This window comes from Microtus ochrogaster, chromosome 8 (assembly GCF_000317375.1).
Source record: "Microtus ochrogaster isolate Prairie Vole_2 chromosome 8, MicOch1.0, whole genome shotgun sequence".
Classification (NCBI taxonomy): Eukaryota; Metazoa; Chordata; class Mammalia; order Rodentia; family Cricetidae; genus Microtus; species Microtus ochrogaster.
In genome coordinates, this window is record NC_022015.1 from 73000780 (window position 1) to 73018254 (window position 17475).

The following is a 17475-nucleotide window of genomic DNA, read 5'->3' on the forward strand; positions in this document are numbered from 1 at the left end:
AAATCCATGGCCTTTTTAAAAAAGTTGTTACATGTGTGTATGACCGGGTTTGTATGTGTATATATTCCTAAATACATAAATATATCTTGTTCATGTATGTTTTCTTTTAAATTGTTTTTATTGAGCTATATATTTTTCTCCGCTCCCTTCATCTCCCCTCCCCTTCAACCCTCTGCCATGGTCCCCATGCTCTCAATTTACTCAGGAGATCTTGTCTTTTCTACTTCTCATGTAGATTAGATTCATGAATGTCTCTCTTTGGGTCCTCTTTGTTGTCTGGATTGTAAATTGTGGGCTGGTTTTTCTTTGCTTTATGTCTAAAAGCCACTTATGAGTGAGTACATATGATATTTGTCTTTCTGGGTATGGGTTACCTCATTCAATATGATGTTTTCTAGATCCATCCAATTTTGCCCGCAAATTTCAATATGACTTTATTTTTTCTTCTGTGTAATACTCTATTGTGTAAATGTACCACATTTTCCTTATCCGTTCTTTGGTAGAGGGGCATTTAGGTTGTTTCCAAGTTCTGGCTATGACAAACAATGCTGCTATGAACACAGTTGAGCACAGGTCCTTGTGGTATGTTTGAGCATCCTTTGGGTATATACCCAAAAGTGGTATTGCTGGATCTTGAGGTAGGCTGTTTCCTAATTTTCTGAGAAATCATTTGAATGATATCCTAAAGGGGCTGTACCAGTTTGCACTCCTACCAGCAACGGAGGAGTATTTCCTTTATTCCACATTTTCTCCAACATAAGCTCTCATCAGTGTTTTTGATCTTGGCCATTCTTTTTTTTAATGTTTGTTTGTTTGTTTGTTTGTTTATTTATTTATTTATTATGTATACGATATTCTGTCTGTGTGTATGCCTGCAGGCCAGAAGAGGGCACCAGACCCCATTACAGATGGTTGTGAGCCACCATGTGGTTGCTGGGAATTGAGGACCTTTGGAAGAGCAGGCAATGCTCTTAACCTCTGATCCATCTCTCCAGCCCCCGATCTTGGCCATTCTTAAAGTTGTAAGATGGAATCTCAGTGATATTTTGATTTGCATTTCTCTGATGGCTAAGGATGTTGAGCATTTCCTTAAGTGTCTTTCAGCCATTTTATATTCCTCTGTTAAGAGTTCTCGGTTTAGTTTTGTACCCATTTTTTAAATTGAATTATTTATTTCTTGAGTTCTTTGTATATTTTGGGGATCAGCTCTCTGTCTGATGGGGGGTTGAAGATCTTTTTCCATTCTGTAGGCTGTTGTTTTGTCTTGTTGACTGTGTCCTTTGCTTTAAAGAAGTTTCTCAGTTTCAGGAGGTCCCATTCATTAATTGTTTCAGTGTCTGTGCTACTTGGGTTATTTTTAAGAAGTGGTCTCCTGCGCCAATGTGTTCAGTGTACTTCCCACTTTCTATGAGGTTCAGTGTGGTTGGTTTTATGTTGAGGTCATTGATCCATTTGAACTTGAGTTTTGTGCATGGCAATAGATATGGGTCTATTTTAATTCTTCTACATGTTGATGCCCAGTTATGCCAACACCATTTGTTGAATATGCTTTCTTTTTTCCACTTCATATTTTTTTGCGTCTTTGTAAAAAATCAGGTGTTCGTAGATGTGTGGATTGATACCTGGGTCTTCGATTCGGTTCCATTAGTCCTCCTGTCTGTTCTTATGCCAATATCAGGCTGTTTTCAGTACTATAGCTCTGTAGTAGAGTTTGAAGTCAGGGATTTTGATGCCTCCAGAAGTTCCTTTATTGTACAGGATTGTTTTGTCTATCCTGGGTTTTTTGCTTTTCCTTGTGAAGTTGAGTATTGTTCTTTCAAGGTCTGTGAAGAATTTTGCTGGGATTTTGATGGGTATTGCATTGAATCTGTAGATTGCTTTTGGTAAGATTGCCATGTTTTACTATGTTAATTCTACCTATGCAAGAGCATGGGATATCTTTCCATTTTCTGGTGTCTTCACCCTCTTTCTTCAAAGATTTAAAGTTCTTGTCATACAGGTCTACAACTTGTTTGGTTAGAATTACTTCAAGATAATTTGTTATTTGTGGCTGTTGTAAAGGGTGATGTTTCTCCGATTTCTTTCTCAGCCTACTTGTCATCTCTGTAAAGGAGGGCTACTGATTTTTTCCTTTTTGAGTTATTCTTGTATTCTGCTTTATTACTGAAGGTGTGTATGAGTTGTAGAAGTTCCTTGGTAGAATTTTTGGGGTCACTTAATGTAAACTATCATATCATCAGCAAATAGAGCTTGACTTCTTTTCCGATTTGTATCCCTTTGATCTCCTTTGGTTGTCTTATTGTTCTAGCTAGAACAACCTTGTCTTGTTCCTGATATCAGTGGGGAGGTTTCTCTCCATTTAGTTTGATGTTGGCTGTTGGCTTGCTGTATATTGCTTTATTGTGTCTATTGTAACCCTGCTCTCTCCAAGACCTTTATCATGAAGGAATGTTGTATTTTGTTGAAGGCTTTTACAGCATCTAATAGCTCATGTGGTTTTTTTTCATTCAGTTTGTTTATATGGTGGGTTACATTGTCAAATTTTCATATGTTGAACCATCCCTGCATCTCTGAGATGAAGCCAACTTGATCATTGTGGATGATTTTTCTCATGTGTTCTTGGATTCAGTTTGACAGTATTTTATTAAGTATTTTTGCATCAATGTTCATGAGTGATAATGGTCTGTAATTCTCTTTCTTAGTAATGTCTTTGTGTGGTTTGAGTATCAGGGTAATTGTAGCTTCATAAAAAGTTTGACAGTGTTCCTTCTGTTTCTATTGTATGAAACAATTTGAGGAGTATTGGTATTAGTTCTTATTTGAAAATCTTGTAGAATTCTGTGTTGAAACCATCTGGCTCTGGGCTTTTTTTTTTTTTTTTGGTTGGGAGACTTTTCATGACTGTTTCTATTTCTTTAGCAGTTATAGACCTATTTAATTTGCTTATCTGATCTTGATTCAAATTTGGTAAGTGATATTTATCCAGAAAATTGTCCATTTCCTTTAAGTTTTCCAATTTTGTGGAGTACAGGTTTTTGAAATATGACCTGATGATTCTCTGGATTTCCTGTGTCTGTTGTTATGTCTCTTTTCATTTCTGATTTTGTTAATTTGAGTATTCTCTCTGTCTTATGGTTAGTTTGGATAAAGGTTTGTCTATTTTGTTGATTTTTCTCAACTCTTTGTCTCATTGATTCTTTGTATATTATTTTTTTTTGTTTCTATTTTGCTGATTTCAGCTCTCAATTTGATTATTTCCTGCCATCTAGTCTTCCTGGGTGAATCTGCTTCTTTTTGTTTTAGAGTTTTCAGGTGTTCTAACTCACTAGTGTGGAATTTTTCCAGCTTCTTTATGTAGGCATTTTGTGCTATGAACTTTCTTCTTAACACTGCTTTCATTGTGTCCCATAAATTTGTGTATGTTAGTTATGTGGTCATTTTCATTGAATTTTAGGAAGTTTTGACCCATTGATGATTCAGGTGACTATAGTTTAATTTCTATGTGTTTGTGGGCTTTCTGAAATTAGTGTTGCTGTTGAATTCTAATTTTAAGCCATGGAGATCTGATAAGATACATGGGGTTATTCTTTTTTTTTTTTTTTTTTTGTATCTTTAGAGGTTTGCTTTGTTACCCAGTATGTAGTCGGTTTTCAGGAAGGTTCCATGAGGTGCTGAGAAGAAGGTATATTCTTTTATGTTTGAATGGAATGTTCTATAGATGTCTGTTAAGTCCATTTGAGTCATAACATGTTAGTTTCCTTATTTCTCTTGTTAATTTTCTGTCTGGCAGACCTGTCCAGTGGTGAGAATGGGTCTTGAACTCTTCCACTATTTTGTGTGTGTGTGTGTGTGTGTGTGTGTGGGTTAATGTATGATTTAAGCTTTAGGAATGTTTCTTTTATATATGAGGGTGCCCCTATATTTGGGGCATAGACTTTCAGTATTGGGATTTCCTCTTGATGAATTTTTCCTGTGACTAGGTTAAAATGTCCTTCTTTGTTTCTTTTGATTGATTTTATTTTGAAGACTATATTGTGTTAGATGTTAGGATAGCTACCCCAGCTTGTTTCTTAGGTCCATTTCATTGGAAAATTTTTTCCTAACCCTTTACTCGGAGGCTATGTCTGTCTTTGAGGTTGAGGTTTGTTTCTTGTATGCAGCAGAAGAATGGATTCTGTCATCGTATCCAGTCTGTTAGCCTGTTCCTTTTTATAGGTAACTTGAGTCCATTTATATTAAGGGATATTAATGACTAGTGATTGCTAGTTCCTGTCATTTTTGTTTTTGTTGTTGATGATGTTATTGCTGCCTTTGGGATTTGCTGCGGTGTGATCATCTATTGTCTGTGTTTTTGTGGATGTAGCTAACGTCCTTGGGTTGGAGTTTTCCTTCTAGTACTTTGTGTAGGGCTGGGTTCGTGGCTAGGTATTGGTTGTCTGATTCTGTCATGGAATATCTTGTTTTTTCCGTCTCAGGTGATGGAAAGTTTTGCTAGGAATAGTAGTCTGGGCTGTCATCCGTGGTCTCCTAATGTCTGCATAACGCTTAACTAGGACCTTCTGGCTTTCATTGTTTCCACTGAGAATACAGGTGTTATTCTGATAGGTCTGCCTTTATATGTTACTTGGCCTTTTTCCTTTGTAGCTCTTAATATTCTTTCTTTATTCTGTGGTGAAGAGACTTTTTGTTGTTCTGTAAGCTTCTTGTATCTTCATATGCATGTCTTTCTTTAGGTTGGGAAAGTTTTCTTCTGTGATTTTATTGAATATATTTTCGGTGCTTTTGAGTTGGACTTCTTCTATCCCTATTATTTTTAGGTTTAGTCTTTTCATTGTGTCCCATATTTCCTGGATATTTTGTGTTAAGCTTTTGTTAGATTTAATGTTTTCTTTGATGAGTCTATTTCCTCTATTGTATCGTCAGCACTCGAGATTCTCCCTTCCATCTCTTGCATTCTGCTGCTTATGTTTGCATTTGTGGTTCCTGATCGTTTTCTCATAATTACCATTTCCAGAATTCCCTCAGTTTGTGTTTTCTTAATTGTCTCTGCTTTGGTTGTCAAATCTCGAATTGTTTCCTTCATCTGTTCGATTGCTTTTTCTTTAAGGGATTTCTTGATTTCTTCCAATTTTTTGTTTGTCTTTTCCCCCATTTCTTTGAGGGAGTTTTTCATTTCTTCTTTAAGGGCTTCAAACATTCTCCTAAAGTTATTTTTTAGGTCATTTTCTTCTGCTTCATCTATATTGGAGTGTTTAGGTCTTGCTGTTTTAGAGCCACTAGTTTTTGTTGGTGTCGTGTGTTCTTTGTGGTATTGGGTATGGTCTTATGCTGTATACCCATCTTTTTCTCTGATTGGTGTAGTTGGGGCTCTCTCTGGTGATCAGTCTTCCAGGTGCCAGTAGGCTCAGATGGTTGCTCCTTGTGGTGCAGTCAGTGCTACAGTTCCAGTCACTCTGTTGGTCACTAGGTGTTCCTGGAGATTGCTCATTGCTTGGCACTCCCAGAGATCGCTCTGCAATCCTGGAGAAGTCGTTCAGGCCTGCTCCCACAGTGGTAGCTGGCTCAGCCTGTTTTTACTGAGGTCCCTGGCTCGGACCAGGTCTTACAGAAGTCTTTGACTCAGGCCTGCTCCCTCGATGGTTACTCCCTTGTACCTGCTCCTGTGGAGGTCACTGCCTCAAGCACGCTCCAGCAGAGGTTGCTGGCTCAGGCCTTCTCTGGCAGAGGTGGCTGGCTCGGGCCTGTTCTGCCGGATGTCCCTGGCTTGGGCCTGTTCCCACAGTGGTCCCTTTCTTGGACCGGGTCCTACAGAGGTCTCTGGTTCAGGCCAGCTCTCTTGGTGGTCATTCCCTCATACCTGTTCCTGCAGAGACCATTGGCTCCGGCCTGCTCCCTCAGAGGACCCTGACTCTGGCCTTGTCCTGCAGAGGTCTCTGGCTTGGGCCTGCTCCCTCAGTGGTCTCTTCCTTTGTACTTGCTCCTGTGGAGGTTGCTGGCTCAGGCCTTCTCTGGTGGAGGAGGGTAGCTCGGACCTGTTTCTGTGGATGTCCCTGGCTTTGGCCTGCTCCTGCAGAGGTCTCTGGCTCAGGCTGTTCCCTTGGCGGTGCTCCCTCTTACCTGCTTCTGCTCATGGAGTTCCCCTGTGACTCTTGTCTCCAGGTGATCTTCCTCACATTCCTGTTCTCACTGAAAGCGAACCAGATACAGTGGCTTAGGGATTCCGATATACTTAGAGGTCATGTCACTTGACTGATCTCTGCCCAGGAGCCCAGTCCTGTTCATGTATGTTTTCAAGGCTGACCGTTTGGTATGGGATAACCAATTGTTGTTCTCTTGCCTGGGAAAGATTGTCTGTCCTGATCTCAACACTCCTTTTTTTCCCTGTAAGTTCTTTGTGAAGGGTTGAGGCCTTTTGAGCTTTCCCCATCTGTGTTAACATGTCTATTAGTGTGTTCCTTGTTCAGGTTATATATGCACAGCCATCTTGGCGAGACTTCATGGCTTTAGCTTCAGAAATGACTAGGATTCACAACCTTTCAGCAAACTCATCTTCTTTGGCTCTTTAGTCTTTTTGACAGCTCTTAGTGATGCCTGAGCCTAAGTTGCAGGAGCTCCATTGTAGGTGTTTCAGTTGAGATTGGACTGTACAACTCTGCAATTCATGGGTTATAGTTTTCTGTTAATGGTCTCCATCTGTTGCATAGAGAAGTTTCCTTGGTGAAGGGTGAAGACTAGACTTACGTGGGTCTAAGGACAAATATTTAGAATGTAGTTAGGGATTATACTGGTTTAGTAAAGTGGCAGTTGTTGATACTCCTCCAAGATCCAAGGCTTCACTCGTGTTGGGGAATTGGCTAGGTTTCTAGAACTAAGGTATGATTTCTCTCTTTTGGGCAAGTCTAAGCTTTTTTATTTATTTATTTTAGTTTTTCAAGACAGGGTTTCTCTGTGGCTTTGGAGCCTGTCCTGGAACTAGCTCTGTAGACCAGGCTGGTCTCGAACTCACAGAGATCCTCCTGCCTCTGCCTCCCGAGTGCTGGGAAAGTCTAAGCTTTTAAAGCTGATTTATAAACCTATAAAAAGATTTCATATTGCCAGGCAGTGGTGGCGCACACCTTTAATCCCAGCCCTTGGGACTGGTTTCAGGACAGCCAGGATTATTACACAGAGAAACCCTGTCTTGGGGATAAGGGGAAGGTGTAAAAAAGATTTCATATTAGCATCAGATGCAGGTTAAGTTGCTTTTCTGAAAGTGGGTGATACCAGGGTGTGCATTTGAGATGTACTGGTTTGCATCTTGGCTTATGATAAGCTGAGTTGGAAGATCGTGTTCTTTGTTTTCCTTGAAGGAAGATTCTAGGTGTACTCGTCACTCTCCAGTTCTCTTTGTTGTCACATCTCACTTGCTTCAGAAATACTCATTTTGTCTCCTTATGAATATGTAACTTTGAATACTAGCGTCCTGAGAGAGGGGAGATTTTCTTATCTAACCTCAGTAATAACCACAGCATCACAGAAAACATTCTCACAACACATCAAGCAATCAGATAGCCAATAAATCTATTCTCCTGCTAAATTCCACACCCTGGGTGGGGAGGGTGGGTAATGCTCATATTTGTTACTTACCGGGGAACATGACACTTGGTCTTTGAAGTGCTTATTTATTTTCTATGTTGTAGCTGCCAGTCAGCCAGTTGTTTGCAAATAGTGGAGTAAACGCTGCTGAGAATGAGTTACTTTTCTCTGTGGTACCCAGGAAATCAGGTGCAGTATGGTTGTCTTTATTTATGTAGCCATTTATTTTCTTTCTAATGAGGAGGTAATTTTCTTTATCTCTTCCACAAAAGTTAAGGAGTACCCGAGAGAGGTGGGAGGCTTGGTTTGCAGTCATTGAAATCCTGTTTGGTACCGGGTGATCCTTTCATGAGGAGCCGTCCTCCTTAGAGGAAACCCACAGACTGCGCTGTTTGAGCTTCCCCAGCTCATCTGTGGAGGAGTTGCTCCTAAGCGTCACTCGAGGGATCTTACTGTGGTTCTTTTCACTGCCCTTCCCTGGTGGGGTAGATAGAGTCTGATATGGTAGATAGCCAGGCCTCAGTACGTGCTTTATTAACATGGTGCCCCTTTGTGGGGTGATGGCAACAACTCTGCATCAGGATGTAAGCCCATCATGGGAAGGTGGCCATTGGAAACATGCAGATAGGCCAATTCTACATTACTAAAAGCTTCAACTGGTAGCCCAGTTATTAAAAATAGTATTTAATGCAGTAAATTCTAAGGTAATAAAAGAATCTGGACAGTTCTTTGGAGCTTATTGTAATAGGATTGTACCCAAATCACACTGACTTCCCATTCCTCCCAGGTCTGCCCCACACCCTTGTGAACTACTCCCATCAAAAGAAAGAGAAGAGGAAAAGGATCAGGGAGCGGGGAGTCCAATCTGTGTTGCCCAAATACTGGAGCATGGTCAGACTCCCAGTAGCCAGCCCACTAAGGAAGACTGAGTCTTTCCCCACCCCCACCTCCGCCCAAAGCCCTCCGCTGTGGAGAGCTACACGTCAGCATTATTATGGCAGTTTGTAAGAGTTGTCTTTAATGGCTTTCTGTCTAGGCTGTTACTTTTTTGGGTTGGGGTTGTCATAGAAGCCTTCTATGACCCTCTTTTTCAACTCTGAGTCTGCAGTCATCGATACCACTACAAAAGTACCTTCCTTGCCCTTTACTTGACGTGTGTGTGTGTGTGTGTGTGTGTGTGTGTGTGTGTATATACAAAGTTATTTTATTCTTTCAAATTCAACAGTCTTAATTTGTGTGCTCCCAGCTTCCTCACTGTTAAAATGTTCCTAACAGTTCTTTACAGATAAAGTTCTGCATCTGTAATTGAAGTCAGTATTCTAATACAGATGTTTAGAATCTTAGTTGTTAATTTCACCGCAAAGCTTGGCGGGTAGAAAGGGAGGGAGAGCCTTTAACAGGAGGGAGGGTAGCAGCCCCCAAGATTCCTTTAACATCACAGTTCAAGCCTGGCTACCTCCTAAAACATTGCTCATTATTATTGATTAAGGACACATTTAGTCAAATATAACTGTCTGATAAACTAGAATTTTGAACAAAAAAATGCTTTAAAATTCTAATAACTGTGCGTACCCAGTAAATTATTCTTACTTGAATTTCCACGGCTGTGTAGGGGAGGGTTCCTAAGTACATAATTGCATAAGAGAGCCACCCAGCTTCCAGAGGAGCCATTCTAGTGAATTGTGTAAATAATATGTTTTAAAAACACAGCCTCTTCACATAGGAATTTAGATTTTCCAGATATGGAGGAGCTTTGTACCTGTGAGACTAGAATCAACCCTTAAAAAGCCTTCCTAATTATGACTTTACCAGAGAGACTAGAACAACCCAAAGCAAATTAATACATAGCTTTTTTCAGCTTTCTATAAAAACATTTTCACTGTTCTGCTTTAGTATAGAAAACAAAAGATCTTAAAAGCCACTGGCAAGACATAAGAATGAAATAAGAAACAATTTTCTGTTATCAACTTTCTAATTTCCTAATTGCCAAATACTTGTGTTTTAGTTTTCATTTGTATTAACGTAAGTTAAATCTGGCACTTGGCTAAGTTTGCTGTAAGATTTTCCTAAACTGGGGAGGTGTGCGCAGGATCAAAGTTCATTGGCTATATAGTGAGTTCCAGGCTAACCTTGGGTACATGAGAATGTGTCAAAAAAAAAAAGTTTCCTGTCAGTTGTACAATAACCCATGTGTACTAGAGTAGTGAGCAAGGCTTGCCAAGGTTATAAGAGCAGGTGAATTTTTTTTTTTGTTTTTGTTTTTTCGAGACAGGGTTTCTCTATGGTTTTGGAGCCTGTCCTGGAACTAGCTCTTGTAGACCAGGCTGGTCTCGAACTCACAGAGATCCGCCTGCCTCTGCCTCCCAAGTGCTGGGATTAAAGGCGTGTGCCACCACCGCCTGGCGAGCAGGTGAATTTTATGGCCATATCAAGCTAGCAATATTTCTTTTTTTTGAGACAGGGTTTCTCTGTAGCTTTGGAGCTTGTCTTGGAACTAGCTCTTGTAGACCAGGCTGGCCTTGAACTCACAGAGATCCGCCAGCCTCTGCCTCCTAAGTGCTGGGATTAAAGGTATGTGCCACTACCGCCCTGCAATATTTTAATCTTAATTTGTGCACCACTGTCTGTCTTCTCTTCTTTTCTTCTGTATCCTATACTGGCCTTGAATCTGCAGTAATCCTTTCCCTTCCCAGAGTACTGTACTCAGATGTGCGCCACCCACATGGTGTTGTCCAGTGATTTGTTTTTTTTTTAAATTTATTTATTTATTAAAGATCTCCGTCTCTTCCCCGCCACTGCCTCCCATTTCCCTTCCCCTCCCCCAATCAAGTCCCCCTCCCTCCTCAGCCCTAAGAGCAATCAGGGTTCCCTGCCCTGTGGGAAGTCCAAGGAACCCCCACCTACATCCATTTCTAGTAAGGTGAGGATCCAAGCTGCCTAGGCTCCCACAAAGCCATTACGTGCAGTAGGATCAGAGACCCATTGCCATTGTTCTTGAGTTCTCAGTAGTCCCCATTGTCAGCTATGTTCAGCGAGTCTGGCCTCATCCCAGGCCTTTTCAGACCCAGGCCAGCTGGCCTTGGTGAATTCCCAATAGAACATCCCCATTGATTTGTAAGTGTTTATAAATGTTAAGATGGGGCTGGCCAGGTGTGGGGGTACACACCCTAAATACTAGCATTCTGGAAGCAGGTGCAGGTGGTCTCTTAGAGTTCAAGGCCAGCTTGGTTGAGATAGCAAGTTACCGGACAGCCAGAACAGCAACGTAGAGAAACTGTGTTTCAAAGAACAAACAAACAAAATGATGTTTTTTTCGGAGCTGGGGTGATAGCTCAGAGGTCAATAGCACTCCCTGGCTGCTCTTGCAAAGGACCTTGGCTTAGTTCCCAGCACCTACACTGTTGCTCACAACCATCTGCAACTCTAGTTCCAAGGGATCCAGTGCCCTCTCCTGCCCTACTTGCACACCAAGCAGTCATCTGGTGCACAGACATACATGCAGGCAAAATACCCATACTCAGAAGAATATATAAATCATTAAAAAACACTTATAAAAATAATATTTTTTAAAATATTTATTTATTGATTTGTTATGTATACAATAGTCTATCTGTGTGTATGCCTGCAGGCCAGAAGAGGGCACCAGACCTTATTCCAGATGGTTGTGAGCCACCATGTGGTTGCTGGGAATTGAACTCAGGACCTTTGGAAGAGCAGGCAATGCTCTTAACCACTGAGCCATCTCTCCAGCCCCTAAAAAGAATATTTTTAAAATGTTAAATTAAACTTTTAAATTTCATGTTTTTTACTAGATTATAAACTCTTTGGAATTATGTGTCATTATCAATTGGTTCTGATTTCAAATGTCAAGTTGCCTAATTCTCCCTTTAAGGATGGGCAACTCTTAAAAGATACAGAGATTGTTCATGGAACTAAAGGGAAGATGTACAGTTAGACCCCATGAGGAGTAGACCCAGGTATCAATTATCTTTAGATCCCAAGACAATGATTTTTTTCCAAATGTAGGATAGATCTCACTTGGGCATGGTTTATAGTTCTGCCTGTATGTTGCTGGATTTTGTCAGTATTTTGTTGTTGAGAATGCTGCTTGTATGTTCATATGAGATATTGGTTTGTAATCTTTATTCTGCTGCTATTGAGTTCATTCAACGAATTTTAAAGCTCTACTTATTTTCAATTCTAACACTTGCATTTGCTTCTTTGTTAGTACTTTTTATTTCAAGAGTGTTTAGCCTTAGTTATTGGAGCATTTTCATTCTAGCTATATTAAAGTTTTCACAGTTCCAGCATTTCTGTCATTTCGGTTTTGGCTGACAGAAGTTGAAATTTTTACCTTTTTGGTATGCATATCTGGATTGTCATATATATGTTTTTTGAGACAGGTTTACTCTGTATCGCCCTGGCTGTCCTGGAATTTGATTTGTAGGTCTTGAACTCGAGATTCACCTGCCTCTGCCCCAAGTGCTGGGATTAAAGGTGTGCACTGCTACCACCACTTAAAAGGATCTGCATTTTATTCTAATTTCATAAAAATGGTTCTATTTCCTGATGCCCATAGTGTATCACCTACAGGTGCACACCTGTAATCTCAGAGCTTAGGGGAGGATATGAGAAGAGAACTGTGAGTTTGTGGGTCCACCATCTTATCCCAGCTTTAAGCAAGCCTCTGCAGTCAGCATTGAGGTCTGTGTCTGTTGCTAATGCTCGTGGCTGCCCTGGGATCTGGTTGGTGGACTGTGTTACAGTTTAGTTCTGAGAGTCTAGCTTGCTTGTTTGTTATATCTACCCACACGCAGCGTGGGGTAAACACTGGAGTTCAGTAGACCTTCACGGGATTGCTTTCCTGGAGTCTTCTCCGCAGTCTGAGTATTGGTACTGTCTAGTTTTCTTAGGGTTACTTATTTCAGTCCTGTATCTAGAAAGGCAGGGCTTTATTTAAGTCTGAAAAATGTTAATAATTCATGTGGGAGTAAATGATGAAAGGGATAAGGGGCAGGGGTTGGGGTGGTTTTTGAAGCAGTGAAGCTTTTCCTCTCCCTTCTGGTCAAAGGAGTGGGCCTCTTTCATAGTTCTGTGTTCCTGTGGGTCACTGTTTCTTTGACTTTTATCATGGGATTGCTTAGAGATTGCTTAGAATTTAAAGAGAAATGTGAGATTTTTAATTCTCTCAGGATACACTACAGAACTTGAACTAGAATTAGGCTTTTTCTGGAGCTCTGTACCTACACTGATGCTCACTTTTGGGTTTCAGGCTGCAGTTCCGGCTGGTGGATATTGGAGGAATAATAAAAAGGTAAATTCATTGTTGGTTCAGTACTATGTTAAGGTCCTCTTCCCCACCCACTTGCTACTATTTACTTTTCAGAGGCCTCTAATAGCTGTTCCATGTGTTCTGGTCATTTTTGTTATCTGAATTCAATGGTAGATACAGGAGGCGTGTGCTTACTGTGTCATGCATGGAACTAGGACCCTCTTTGTCACCTTCTGATAATTATGCTGGTCAGCAGTACATTCTGCAGCTTCAGTCTCTTAAACTACAATCATGCACCACCATACACTCTGTCCTGATAACAAGAGTACTTAAAAAGAGTATGTGGGCTGGAGAGATGGCTCAGAGGTTAAGAGCTTAGCCTGCTCTTCCAAAGGTCCTGAGTTCAATTCCCAGCAACCACATGGTAGCTCACAACCATCTGTAATGGGGTCTGGTGCCCTCTTCTGGCCTGCAGGCATATACACTGACATAATATTGTATAATAAATAAGTAAATATTTAAAAAAAAGAGTATGTGCACTGTACTGATGGGTGTGGTGCCTGAGGTTAAGTCATCAGGCCAGCTTCATTTACTGCATTCCCCATTTCCTTGTGCTGATTTTTCTCAAGTACCTGAAGGATATGTGTTAAAGTCTCAAACTGTGGTTACAGAACTGTATGTTCTCCCCCCTTCCCTTTCTTTTGTGCATGATACTGATTTCTGGGCCTCACACATGGTAGATAAGATAAAGCACTGAGCTATAGCCCCTATTTTGCTTATCAGTTGGAAGTTCTATTATTAGGGAGATTGAAATACTTTAAATTTTGAAGCAATTTCAAAGATGTGAAAAAAGCAGTTCACATTTTTATAATGTATTTTGACCTAGTATTCTTTATCATTTCAGCATGCATTCAGTGTAAAGTTATTGATGGTTTGTTTTACATTTTTAAAAAATTCAGTGGGTATTTAAACAACTATGTTCAGAATATACCATCATTTATGTGCACAGTAGCCACAGGTGACTAGTGTATTGTATAGTGTGTATGCACACACACACACTCACACACACATACATGCACACATGCTCACACATATAGATATTTATATGATTAAGTTCAAACAATCCACTTTGCTATTTGTCTCATCTGTTTTTAAACTTGGATTAATTAAATTTTGTTATTCTATTTCTTCTGTTGGCATAGCAGGAATTTTTTTAATGCTTCCTTTAGAGATTAAAATATACTTCTTTTAGACAAGCTCTTGCTATACAGCCCAGGATAGCTTTCTATCCTTCTGCCTCAGCTTCCTGAATGTGTGAGCCATAAGTGTCCACTTTCATGTTCTGTAATATGCATTTAAAATGCATAAAATGTTAATTATGTAGTTAAGATTACACATCCACAATCTTTAATTCCAGAATATTTCTATTATGCTGTGTTGTTGGAGGCAATTAGTTAGTTCCTGGCTGTTGAGCCCCAAAATAATCACACAGAAACCATATTATTTGCAATATTGTTTGGCCAATATCTTAAGTGTATTTCTGGCTAACTCATATCTTAAATTAACCCATCTCCATTAATCTGTGTATCGCCACAAGGCTGTGGCTTACCTGGTAAAGTTCTGGTGTCTGTCTCCAGCAGGGTTACATGGTTTTTCCCTGACCCCACCTTCTTTCTTCCAGCATTCAGTTTTCCCCGCCTACCTCTGTTCTGCCCTGCTCTGCTATAGGCTCAAAGTAGTTTCTTTATTAACCAATGATATTCACAGCATACAGAGAGGAATCCCACATCAGTGCCATGTAAAACTTATATCTGTTATACAGTCAGTCTATTTTCTCCTCCAGCAATTGCCAATATATATGCTGTCTGCATGTGTTTCCTGTTCTGGATATTTTATATTTTGTTTCTTTTTTTTTTTTTTTACTTAGCACAGTATTTTTTAGTTTCATCCATGTTACAGCATGTTTCAGTTTGTTTTTGTGACTAAATAATGTCCTGCTTAACATACAGTACAATTTTTTTTTTTTTTTTTGGTTTTTCAAGACAGGGTTTCTCTGTGGCTTTGGAGCCTGTCCTGGAACTAGCTCTTGTAGACCAGGCTGGTCTTGAACTCACAGAGATCCGCCTGCCTCTGCCTCCCGAGTGCTGGGATTAAAGGCGTGCGCCACCATCGCCCGGCCATATAGTACAATTTTTTCACTCAATTATTGGTAAATATTTAGGCCACATTTTTGACTATTTTGAATTATACTGCTATGAACATATGTGTACATGTATTTGATGGAATACTTATTTCCAATTCTTTTATATATATGGGTAAGCAGTGTTGCTAGGATGGTCATCTGTTTGCCTTTTTGAGATTTGTCAAACGTTTCCCACAATTTCTGAACTATTTTCTGTCTCCACTACCAGCATGTTGTAGGTTCCTGTTTTATTCTCCATCCTTCCTAGCATTAGTTCCTCTCCCAGGATTGTTTTGTACTTTGACATCAAGGCCCCAGCACAGCTGGGTGTCTTGGCACGCCCTGTCCTGAAGTATCTGGTTGACCCCAGTATTTTTTGAATTGCCATCCTACTTGGATGTGAAGTGTATGTTCTGATTTTCATTTCCGTCATGTTGGACAATCTTCACCTGCTTGTTATCATTTGCATATTCTTCTAGAGCAGTGGTTCTCAGCTTCCTACTGCTGCGACCCTTTAGTACAGTTCCTCATGCTGTGCTGACCCCCAGCCATAACATTATTTTTGTTGCTACTTCATAACTGTAATTTGCTACTGTTTTGAATCATAATGTAAATATCTGATATGCAGGAAGGAGTCGTTTTGACCCCCAATGGGATCATGACCCACAGGTTGAGAATTGCTATATAGAAATTTCACAGGGCTTTTTTGGGGTTTGGCCATTTGCTTTTTGGCTTTTTTATTTATTTATTTTTTTGTTGTTCTTTTTTAGGGATTTTTTTGGACTTTTTTGCCTATTTTAAAATTGGGTTACTTGGCTTTTGTTGTTGTTGTTGTTGTTATATAAGCTATCAAGTTTCTGGACTCAGATAGTCCTCCTATCTCAGCCTCCAGAATGCATGTCCTAAGTACTCTGTTGTTTTTCTTCCTCCTCCTCGTCTTCTTTTCATTCTTCTACTCAGAGTTTATACATACAAGACAAGCTTTTTATTTTGCTACATCTCCAGCACAAAACTTATTTGTGGCTGGGCAGTGGTGGCGCACGCCTTTAATCCCAGCACTCGGGAGGCAGAGGCAGGCGGATCTCTGTGAGTTCGAGGCCAGCCTGGTCTACAAGAGCTAGTTCTAGGACAGGGACCAAAAAGCCACGGAGAAACCCTGTCTCGAAAATTAAAAAAAAAAACTTATTTGTTTATTTGTCACATGCATATGTACGTACATGTGTGTAGAGTCTAGAGGTCAACCTCAGGTTTTATTTCTCAAGAGCCATTCACCTAATTCTTTGAGACAAAACCTCTCATTGGTTAGCCAGGAGCACACTATAGACTGGCTGGCCAGTGAGCCCCAGGCTCTTGCTGTCTTTAGCTCCGGTATTGTAAGCGCACACCACGTTTTGCTTTTTACAGGATGTTGAGGATCAAGTTCAGACCCTCTTGCTTGCACAAGCACTTTACTGACTGAGTTATCTGTCTCCGGAAAAGTTCTTTATAAATTTTGGGTAATAGACCCTTATTAAATACATACTTTTAAAATGTTTGCTTTGTAAAACAATATGTGCCTGGATTTACCATAGTCTCTCTTAAATAACTTCTTTTCACACTTGGTCTTTCTTATTTTCTACTCTGTATTTTTTTTGTCATGTTTTACTTCTATGTGTGTTGTGAACACTGCAGTTCATTATTTTTGCTTAAATTGCTTATTTTATGCGAATGCATGTTTTGTGTATGTGTTTTGTACATGGATGCATACACACATGTGTATGTTTGTGTAAACATGCATGCTCGTGCATGTGCTTGAGCATGCATGCATGTCAGTGTGTAGATGTCAGTGTCAGGTGCCTTCCTTTTTTGCCCTGTATCTTAATTATTTACTTTTGTAATATTATTATTTCCTTCCGTCCTCACTCTCCCCCCACCTTTTTCCTTTCTTTCAACACAGGGTCTTTCTCTGTAGCTCTAACTGTCCTAGAACTCTATGTAGACCAGGCTGGCCTCAAACTCACAGAGATCTGCCTGCCTCTGCCTCCCAAGTGCTGGGATTAAAATGTGTACTACCACCCCCAGGCTGTTTGTATTATTTTAAGTTGCGTGTGTGAGTGCATCTATGCATCTCATTTTTTAATCATTCATTCATTCATTCGCATGGGCGTTTTGTCTGTACTGGAGTTACAGATGATTGGAAGCCAACATGTGGGTGCTGGGAATTGAACCCAGGTCCTCTGGAAGAGCTCTTATTTAGGATGTCACCTTTCCAGCCTCCATTTATGTTTGTTTTTTTTTTTTCGAGACAGGGTTCTTTGTTGTTTTGACAGGACCTCTCAGTGACTCCGGAGCACACCATTTTGGCTAGTCTGCAAGCCCCTGGGATCTTTTTTTTTTTTTTTTTTTTTTTTTGGTTTTTCGAGACAGGGTTTCTCTGTGGCTTTGGAGCCTGTCCTGGAACTAGCTC

General features: G+C 40.2%; 1 protein-coding gene across 6 annotated transcripts in view; it reads left to right on the forward strand.

Annotated features, from left to right (window-relative positions):
- Btrc (beta-transducin repeat containing E3 ubiquitin protein ligase) overlaps positions 1-17475 on the forward strand; it is a 185688-nt gene that overhangs the window by 42893 nt on the left and 125320 nt on the right. For 4 of the 6 annotated variants that reach the window (XM_026781184.1, XM_005352359.2, XM_013348165.2 and 1 more), the window contains exon 2: positions 12848-12889. The exons of the other annotated variants lie outside the window; for them this stretch is intronic. In XM_026781184.1, coding sequence (XP_026636985.1) covers positions 12848-12889 — 42 coding nt within the window. The remainder of the gene's footprint in view (positions 1-12847; positions 12890-17475) is intronic. 6 annotated transcript variants of the gene reach the window in all.